Genomic DNA, 10,407 nt, shown 5'->3' with positions numbered 1-10,407 from the left:
AATGCATCAGGCCTTCCAAATTTTACATCGATGAATGAGCGTGATTGGCGTCAGTCGATCTAAGCTTTAGATTCGAACTCGTTTGAAGGTGAAAGGACTATTATCCAACATCAATTTTTTATAGGAATCCCTCTTGCAAGATATTCGCCTTGAATACTGTTACCACCTGTGGAGATTGGAAGAGGTTATGACGTTTTAGAATGTATACGTCAAAGAACTGATTCCTTCACGATACAGTGAAACATGAGCGTTGTTCAATAATTATTCAAAATTTTCGGAACGCGCCTGGTATATTTCCGAGGAGATATAAATACAGTCCGCACCAAAAGATCGAAGTTCGTAGCGCTCTGTTTACATTACGATCATAATTCAACCGGAATGTCTAGGAAATTTTTATAGCTGTTGACACAGTTCCATCTCAGTGTATTGTATTACGTAGACCGGGTATAAATGTTTGGGGAATTTTCCACCAGTTTAATTTCCCCCTGTTTGGGTCGTAAACAAATGTCAACTGCGGGGCATTTCAACGCCTACTATCATAAACTCCGAACCAAGGAAAATTTGGAATATAATCAGCATTTTCCTTCGTATTAAAACGAATATCTTGCATTCTCCATTTTATCCCATCCGTCGAATTGTTGAAAAAAATCTAGTGTCAAAATTTCTCCGATACGCCCCTGCGCGAGTTGCCTGGTACTATACTGTAAACAACGACGAATTCTTCGTTCATTCATAATTTCATTACCGATCGGATTTATAAAGAAAACGAATTACCTGGCGTATTGTCTTGGTGCAAAGTTCTTTGCACCCGCTTACATGTTTATTTTTGTATCTTCTCTCTTTGCGATCAGTCGTTGAAGTTTAACAAACCCCGTGTGGCGAGTGTCTGTGGATTCGTTTTCGATCGATGGTTCGCTTAAAAATACACTACCCGTCCGATTTATTTCCGTTAAAACCACGACCGTCTTCCTCATTCTTTCTAGAAGGTTTTAACAGGAGAAAAGTTCGTAAAAATGTCTGGGAAAATCAAGAAAACTGAACGAAACTTGACACTTGCTGTCGGGATTTACTCGAGCGTGACAGATCAATACTAGAAGAGATAAATCCCGATATAGAATCGTGGGATCTATGCATAAAAGTATGAAACGTCAACTATTTCATCACGTCCAAAGATTATAGAGTAGAAAGATGGGAAATTAAGCGACTAAAGTGATGTGAGCGCCACCTGTGTTTCAAATGTGTTACTAAGACCCATTAAAATATCAATTTGAGGGTCATTTGCAGAAACACATGAAGATTTCAGATGGCCATATTGATCAAAAAGATTTTGAATGTCTTGATTCTCGTACCTTTTTTGTTTATCTAGCTCCTTCTAGTTGCTCAATTTTTTTGTCTAATTTCTTGGTGAACAGCTCAAAATATCGTTCAAAAATGATTGCACGGTGAAGAATTGTGGATCAATATAATGGATCTTCCGAAATTAAGTTTTTTACTCTATTGTAGAAAATGGAAATGTAAATATTACAACTAGTAACATAAGTTTGAATTTTGGTGAATTTTTTATAAATTGCAAATAAAAATTTTGCACATCCGACAGCGTATTTCATCGATATCAATTGATTCCAAGCAATGTTAAGATGAAAACTAACATCCTGATCACTAAACAAAACCACACTCTTGTTTTGTGGCTGACGATGTTTGTTTTCCGGTCTCAACAATTGAAATTCAATACAAGGAATAGAATTCGAATTTCGCGCCCTTCAATTATAAAACAGAAAACTATTATCGAACAGTTTTTCTGTATTGAAAGTACGTTTTCAGCTCCATCTCACTGTCAAATGTGGCAAACACAAAATGTATTAGATTTTTAGTACTGGAGATACAAGCGGGCTGAGGAATACACCTTTTCGGGAGGATTTGCCTTGAAAAAACTATAATGAAATGAATTTCATAAATACCGAGGCCAAAAACACCGCCATCGATGAGTGTAATCGGTCGTACCCACCCCTGTCCGTTATCTGCGCTAACCTCACCTCTGTCAGTCATGTCAACTGACGTGGATTTGTTTACATTTTCTAGTTTTCCGATAAGCTACTTGTGCTCCGATTATTCGTCTTTCGTTTGGTATTTTTAGTGGACTCGGAAATACAGCGGTTCGCGAAGAAATAGAGGTTTTTCAAACCTCTAAATCAGCCTATCTTTCCCCTCTATGATCGTCAACAATTTCATCGCGTCATGACCGTACATAGATATATTTAAAACATAGACCTATTAATAAGTTTGATAGGTCTATGGTTATGACACGGTTGAAATGTCAATCTTCGCCTAAAACTGGAAAATAATCGCATACTCCGTATACTAGACCTTTGCTGATACCTCAGACAGGTATCTTTAGCTCTCGGTGGCCATTTACCCACAACGAAGCCAAGACTGAAATAAAACGACCTGATTTACCTTCTTCGCGTCGGCAGATCTCTTGACCCATATGTCCTCTGTGCTACCGGCCGCGTCGATGGTCGAACTGCTGGACGTCTGACTCTTCATCTCAATCAGCGACGAATCGAAAAACCTGCTGTCATAATGGAGTGGCGACCTGAAGATATTGTAAACGGACGGCCTATTCGAGTCTGGTATCCCGTGTACCGTGTTCGCCTGTCTGTACTGTTTCCTGCTGGCGAATATACGAGCCGCCTCCGACGGTTTCTTCTTCTTGCCGGCCTCCTCGCCCGTCGTCTTATCCCGCTCCACCTCCTCCGATGTCTGCTTGGTCTTGGTTATCACAAATTTGTGCGTAGGTCCGGAGACCGTGTCTATCACAGATGTCTTAGAGCTGGTCGACGATTCCGACAGCGACTTGTCGCTACCCATTATCGTCGCTAAATCACTACTAGAAGGCACAGAATGTTTGTTATCGTCTCTCTTGTCCTCGTCCTCGTCCTCCTCGCGGCACTGCGACAGCCTCCGCGACGGTACCGCCAGCCTGGACGGGAGGCTGTTGGAGTGGTTCTTGAAGTAGCGCTGGATGAACGAATCCGAAGGCGGCGCCTCGTTATCGTCCATGTTGTAGGCTTCCTTGAGCGCGGCTATGGACAGGAGGGTGTTGTTGTGTATCGTGGTGGCGAGGTCGGTGTCGATGTCGCTGTCGTCGTCAGAAGATTCGCCCCTCTTGCAGCTCTGGCCTGCAGGTTGGACCCTGGCCGTCGCGTCTATGACGGGGGACTTCATCGTCGCCTCGCCGGTGGTTCCTTCTGGCCGTTGGGATTTGATGGCGACAGACTTTATGGCGCCATCGGTTTCCATATCTGGCGGATCGAGGGCTTCATTTGTACAGGGTATAACGAATCGCTTGATTTTGGCCGTTTCTGGTACTTACAGACTGGATGAGTGAAAAGGTTGAGAGGAATCTTTGGCTCGATTTTCGTGAAAAGTCCATCAGTGGAAACCGCTACAAGATATCTTCATTTGTTTCGAAGATATAACCAAACTTTGATATTTTGTCGATTTCGAAAATATCTGAAAACCTTGAAAACTTTCTAGAGGCACTTTTTCACTACTTCATATCAAGGCAAAATCACCATTTTAGTGAAAAAATTCTTCGAAACCATTGACCACAAAAATGTCCACTCCCAATAAATCTCCACCTCTATGATACGCCTCAAAACTTCCCGTTCATAGAATTTCATCTGTCAGCTGAAACCTTGGAACATAGACATATGTCTCTATGTCTATGCCTTGGAACATATCTATGTTCCAAAAGACTGACACATCTATAACTTCAATAAAATCATGTAATCATAGATTAGAGTTATGTAGATTGGAAACTTCCATACTACGAGACGAAACCGTTTTTTTGCGCCCTCTCTTAACCTGGGGTGAATTAATGGGTGTTTCTTTCAATATACAATTAATAGATGACGCTGGAAAAAGTAGATTTCCTTCAACCTTCAACTTCATTCACAGGACAAGGAGAGATTTGTGTTCTGTCATTTGAAATTTTGAAGATTAATCTTTTTGAATTGAAATGTTTGAAAATATTTTATATATCCTAGTTTAGGCAGCGAGTTATTATTCCCATGATTTTGTGAGGTTTTTTCATCCCCTTCAGGTAATGCGAAGAACATTTTTAGTCAACTGTTTTATTTTTACCTATTGAATTATGCATTTTCAAATGGACTTGTTAACATTCGATACATTGGAGTTGTAACGAACGATACTACCAATTTTACTCACTTATGAAATGACTTAATTTTAATATTTTTCAACTATTGATCAATAAGGTATCGGAAAGAGTAAATATCAAAAGGGAAAATATCAAACTATGTTTCCGGATATCCGATTAGAAAAAAAAAATTCATTCCCGTGCTGAAGAAGGCGTAATTCTACGTGAAAGTTACGATTGTGGCGACTGTGAAATAGCTTATCAGGAAAAACTTTCCTATACCTACTTAAATGGTTCGAATTTAAGACTGGAGTCCTGGTATAAACGAAAAAATAAACCTTTATAGAGTATATTTTATTGCTTGTTGATCCATGCAATTAATAAAATAATACAATAAAGAATGCCATATTATCCTTATTTTTTCCTTTGCATTAATCGGTTTTTCACTTTGAAAATTATGCGAATGAAAGAATACTACTGCGGTGATTTATTCGTATCATAAAAATACTAAACTACTGATATTTCATCTGAACTAAATACCAGTACATTGGTGTTTATATTATTTGATACTAATAAATTGTCAAGTAGTTTTCTTGCGTTCACATGGACAACTCGAATTTCCTGCAATGTATGGAGAATATACTGAAAACACAGAAATTATACTCGTTTTTTTTGTTTGACAACACACAGCTTTTTTTTCAAAACCAGATCTACTCAAGCTTCACCCCAGTCCACCAGAGGTCGCGGTGAACAATGTTTCAAAATATTGTGAGAGTTTCCTATCTACACTACCTAAATCTATGCATGTAATTCATCACAGATAACAGAATCATACATCTGCAGAAAGTTTTCATCGTTTATAGATATTTTCGAGAATGAAAAAGTTATGGCACATTCTCAAAATCCACAAAATATCAAAATTTGGTCATATGTATCTTCAAGACAAATAAAGATATCGTGAAACTAATGGACTTTTCACGAAAATCGAGCCTAGCTTTCAAAGTTCTCAACCATCTAGTCAAGAAGTACCAGAAACTGTAAAAATCAAGCAATCTGGGATACTCTGTATAGGGTGTTTTCGAATATCAGGTATATTATGTAGGTTGAAAAAATATGAATACTAGAAAAAGCTTCGCCAGATGGCTTTCGGTTTAATTACCTGAATTTTTGGTAAGTATGTTCGTTGAGTATTGAATACTCAATGGTATAGTCCATTCAATATGGTTTGAATTATTTGAATAGGTATTTCTTCTCATCAGGTACTTTTCTAGGTTATATCTTTATATTTCAGTTCTGAGATTGAAGCTACAGAAATTATTGGAGAGGCCTTTTACAAGACCTACTGGAATGTCAATAATTCTTGAATGAACTCTACTGACATATTCAAATTATTTTTTAGTTAATACACCTGATATTCGTCCTCGTATTCGTCAACACACTGTATTTTCTAAATGACATTCGAGAAACTATACAATATCTCACTAAATTGAGACCATAGAATCCATCTATTTGATAAACATCTATGCGTTTGATGTGAGTTCACAGATTTTCAGTTCCCAGGTAGTTGTTAAAAATCTTTAAGATATGTATTCCTTCAAATATCAACAAATATATGAAAATGTCGTGGAAAATCTTCAAATTACACATAAAATTAAGGTCCTTTTTCAGTAAAACCCTGAATGACAGATTTTTTCATCAGTTATTTGAGACCTACACGTTTCAAAACGTGAACATATTTCTATTTATTTGGTTTTTATCATAAATGGAAATGATTAACCACCTAAATGCTAGCGTTCACCATCCAAGCTTCTTCCGGTAAACCAATGACGAGTATTTTCAATTCACGCCAAGCAGATATGCCGTATACAAAATAATTTCGGAGTGCATTTCATCGGAACCATAAATCATTTTGGTATGCGTTTCGTCGAAGGAATGCGATTTGGTATCAAAGTGCACGCATTCGGTTCGGTATTGTACCATTTTCTTATCGTTCTATTTACAGGTTCAAGGTTCCCCAACCGCGAAGCTTTGAATTTGATAATATTACAACATCATCGGTGATCCCAAGAATTGGTGCACAGCCTGCACCCTGCACCACAATGACTTCTGACATCCGATGATTTCTTTAGATCCTTGGAATGTCTCCTCATCTACATTCATTATTTGATTCATTTTGAATTTCTTACTCATTCTATAGGAAATTTAAAATTATTCATAGCATAGATGACTTTTATAGAAAATTTTTCCATTGTTCGACAGTCTTAATGAAACTTCTTATCGCAATCGAGATCACAATAAATTCTTCTTTCTCGATCGAAATAAGTCAAATCCTTCTCGACTCTCACTGATTAGTTCTCATCTTATTAAAAAAAACAAGCTACTCCTCAGGAAAATTAATTAATTTTCTTGATTACCCCCTCCAGAAGCTAGAATGTTTTCCGTTATTGAATTTCTTCATCATCTATGAATGACGTCCTTCAGGGAGCATCTGACGAATTATCAATCAACTCCAAATATATTGCTAAGAACGAGGCTACATCAAACAGTTCACTCTAAGACCTATACGACAGATCCAATCGCAAACATTTCTAATTAATTTTCATCGGAAAATGCTCAATAGAAGAGGAAAAACTATTGAGTTTATCTGCTTCAGCGAAAATTACAAACAGGGTTCAATTAAATGAAGGGAAGTTTCTACTCAACTTAACTAATTACTAATTCATTGTGCGTTATGTCAGTAGGTATGTATATGGCTAATTGCCTTAATGGCATTTGCCCCTATTCAAGATATGTAATTTCGTGTTTCCTAGTCATAAACAATAATCTTTGCGATAACCTCACAACATGGTTATCCCTCCCTTAGAGACCAAACTTCGATTTTCATCAGGCTCAGTGCCTTCTAACAAAGATGCATGTCATTCAGATCAAATCCCTAGATCCACGCATCCATCACTACTGAAATCAGAGAATTAACGGACAATCCAACTGATAACGTGCAGTAAAAATTGCGAAGTGATTACAATATTTATCTCGATGAATATACAAGAGCTGTTCGGATCAACGGACAAATTTGTTTTGCATTTGAAGATAAATGTTCACCAGACGATATTTGAACAACTGGTTCTAGCCCTCAAGGTGAATAATTTTCACGTGTGTTATAAATTCCGAAAACAAGTCATGTTCATATCAATCACCCTGTCTGCACGCCAATGATCAGAGTGAGCCACAGTTCGTAGCGTTAAACGAGCCACCTTGATAACAATTTTATTGGAATTCCTCAAGTGGTCACAATATCGAAAAAAATTTAAACGGACCCAGTATGTACGGTAATTGGAAACGCCCTGTATGAAAACAGCATCTAAGTTTTACGCATCTACCAACTGGCAATGAGAAATCCATTATGTACAAATCTTTCCAGTTGACTGTCGACATTTGCATACATATTTGTATTTTGCTCAGCACCAACGGCAAGTATCTTTCAAAATTCGATTTTAATGTAACATTAATCCGAACGTGACGCAACATGTTGTGCAATGCACTGCAATGAAGAGATTTAAGGTCAGATTATGCCCACTCAACTCAAAATTTTTTTCGACCACACCAACTCACACTTCGATAAGTAGGTTTATCGTTTGCCATTCTCGGAATAAAGCGCGAAATTTCTTAACACGAATATCGAAACTCCGTTGTGAAAATTTCACGCAAAGGGTCCCTCAAAACGATTGGAAGAAAATCGGGGAGAACCTTTATAGGGTAGAACCAGTTTACTTCCTGAATAGATAATTTTCGTATCACTGGTACCAAAACAGGCCGAAGTAGCACAAAGCTGACAATTCATTGCGAGTTTTGGTAAATGAATAATGGATATATTCGAGTGAATCAAGAACCCATTGCTCGTCCAAAAATTTATTCAAATTCGCATACCAAATTATAGATAACATGAATATTCGTTTTGTTTGAAATTTGATACGGCATTTCTGTGACATTTGATAACGAAAAATAACTTATTGTTTCGGGACATTTTTCACTAGATCCCTCGATAAATAAGTGGAGAATTAGTATGATTATGTTTGCTCTAGAGGAACTTCGAATTTTCATCATTCAATTCTGACACAACTGTAACTCATTTTGATATGTTCACACGCGATCGAAGAATGTATAAAAAAAAAAGATTTAAGAAAAAAGTGAGATGAAGCATCTCCTTATTGATCTGAAGGAAACTAATACCGCTTAACTAATACTATAATAGGATAGTAGTTATCTCCTGAAAACAATTACTTTCCACTGATTTACGTAAGATAACATGCCTATCGATTGTAAATCAATTAGCACTATTGAATATTGAAAACATCAATAATAAGTATTACATCTATTATCATCATCAATATTATTGTCATTTCTTGTCACGTTACTTATAACTGTTCAGAGTTTTAAAGTAATAAGAGAAGTGGCTACTTGAAGGACTATCATTCTCATAATAGACATTAATGAAAATGATATACTGAAAAATTCATAGGCATTCCGTTTTTGCTTTTATGTGTGTAGAACGAAAAAAGGATTGAAATTCTAGTAGGTTAATTACATTGGGATCATTATCCTTCAATTCAAGCACAAAAAATGGCTTTGAGTAATATAATGACATCCCTACCTATTGATTATTAACGGAATTCCTTTTCCTCATGATAATCGCAATCATAACCTAAAAAAATTGTACGGATTGGAAAACTTCAGTAAGAAAAATCGCAGAAATTTGATAACCATGATTTGCAATGAGAATACCAAATGTGTGCAGGAAGATCTACCCATTCAGGGGAACTAATCAAAAATTGGTTGCAACAATGTAAAAGTATTATCAAATTCGCTCAATCACAAGCGAGTGTAATCGAAATAATTAGTACTATAGATGATAGACATCGCAATGATGTTTCGTAATTTCACAGGAAAGTTTTGGGCGCAGGATACATTCCAAACAATCCAAACATTAGATTTCGTATCACTGTAGTTAATATAAATGTAAGGAATCTTTCAATTAAAAGAAAGCAGTAAACACTGTTTATACCAAGTGGTAAATATTTGCGTATATTGACTCAGTTGCGAACACACGTTACAATTATTATCGTGCTCTGGATCTTCAAGGTCATAATACATAAACTGTACATAATTCAATCAATCCTGTTCCAAGAACTAGAGAATAGTTCAATTTGAATAATTTAAAGGAATCATATTTTGACACATGACAAGCGTTTTGAAATTCTGTAAACTCACATCGGAACGCGTTTCTAGTACTCCTATGAACACAAGATCAAAATTTACCTTATACGAAAATTTCCTGCATGAAATACCAAACGAACAAAACTTTATGTAAACATTACTCAATCACCATTCACAATTTTCAAACAAGAAGGGAGCCTCACTGTTTTTCTGAATATCAGAAAAACCGTCACAGAAACAACTAATGGATATTGTCGTTCACTCACACAGAACATATGGATTAAAACAACACACAAAACTCTTGAACTAACAAAGCACGTGGATTGCGAAACTTCAATTTAAATAAAACACACTCATTTAAGGCAGGCCGGTGACTAACGAATTGTATTTACTTATAAAAAGGCTAAAAACACTGATCAAATCGTATTAGTTCTGGCGTGAGGCGGGGGTGGCGCTGTTGGCGCTCAGCTGATCGTTGCCAACGCAGAATAGGTGTTGAATGAATATCCCTATGGCGGCGCCCAGTCTCATATCCTTGCTGCCAAACGTATCACTTCAGACGAAACATCCGTACGATGACACCAGAGTTTGTTTCTGATGACACTCACGAATAGTTGGATTATTATTCATTGCGGGAAATGAGTGGGACGGTGGAAATTAAAATAAATAATTTCATTTCGTGAATGTTTCCTCTGTTGCCAGAATCGCTTACTTGGATTTTGGAACATAAACATATTGAGATGGTTGGGGAGGAAATTTGAAATACATTTGAACGCCCGAATAGATTCGACTAGTGCAGATTTCGAAAATACAAAGGCATAGTCGGAAAAAATGACGAAATGAGGCACTATGAATGTATTGGTGAAAGTAAGGTGTTTCGATGAAAATTGGTGTTTTCAAATAATATACGTTGAGGGCACGCACAGTAATCCGAGCTAATTTAAATCGGTGGATATATCAAGAATAAATCTCCATAAGCATAATTAAGAGCTAAATTCATTTTCAGAGCTTCGAATCATTGGATAACCCAACATTAT

At 36.8% G+C, this 10,407-nt stretch overlaps 1 protein-coding gene across 1 annotated transcript in view; it reads right to left on the bottom strand.

The window, feature by feature from the left end:
* The window catches only part of LOC123312161 (5'-AMP-activated protein kinase subunit gamma-2), a 69,414-nt gene extending 59,608 nt beyond the window's left edge, over positions 1 to 9,806 (bottom strand). The window contains exons 1-2 of the mRNA XM_044896418.1: positions 9,473 to 9,806; positions 2,455 to 3,302 (exon numbers count right to left, since the gene is read on the bottom strand). Coding sequence (XP_044752353.1) covers positions 2,455 to 3,300 — 846 coding nt within the window. The 5' untranslated portion in view covers positions 3,301 to 3,302; positions 9,473 to 9,806. The remainder of the gene's footprint in view (positions 1 to 2,454; positions 3,303 to 9,472) is intronic.
* Between the last annotated feature and the right edge of the window lie 601 nt (positions 9,807 to 10,407).

The sequence above is a fragment of the Coccinella septempunctata genome, chromosome 4, assembly GCF_907165205.1.
Source record: "Coccinella septempunctata chromosome 4, icCocSept1.1, whole genome shotgun sequence".
NCBI lineage: Eukaryota > Metazoa > Arthropoda > Insecta > Coleoptera > Coccinellidae > Coccinella > Coccinella septempunctata.
Note: the sequence above shows the minus strand (reverse complement) of the source record. Positions and strands in the feature narration are given on the sequence as shown.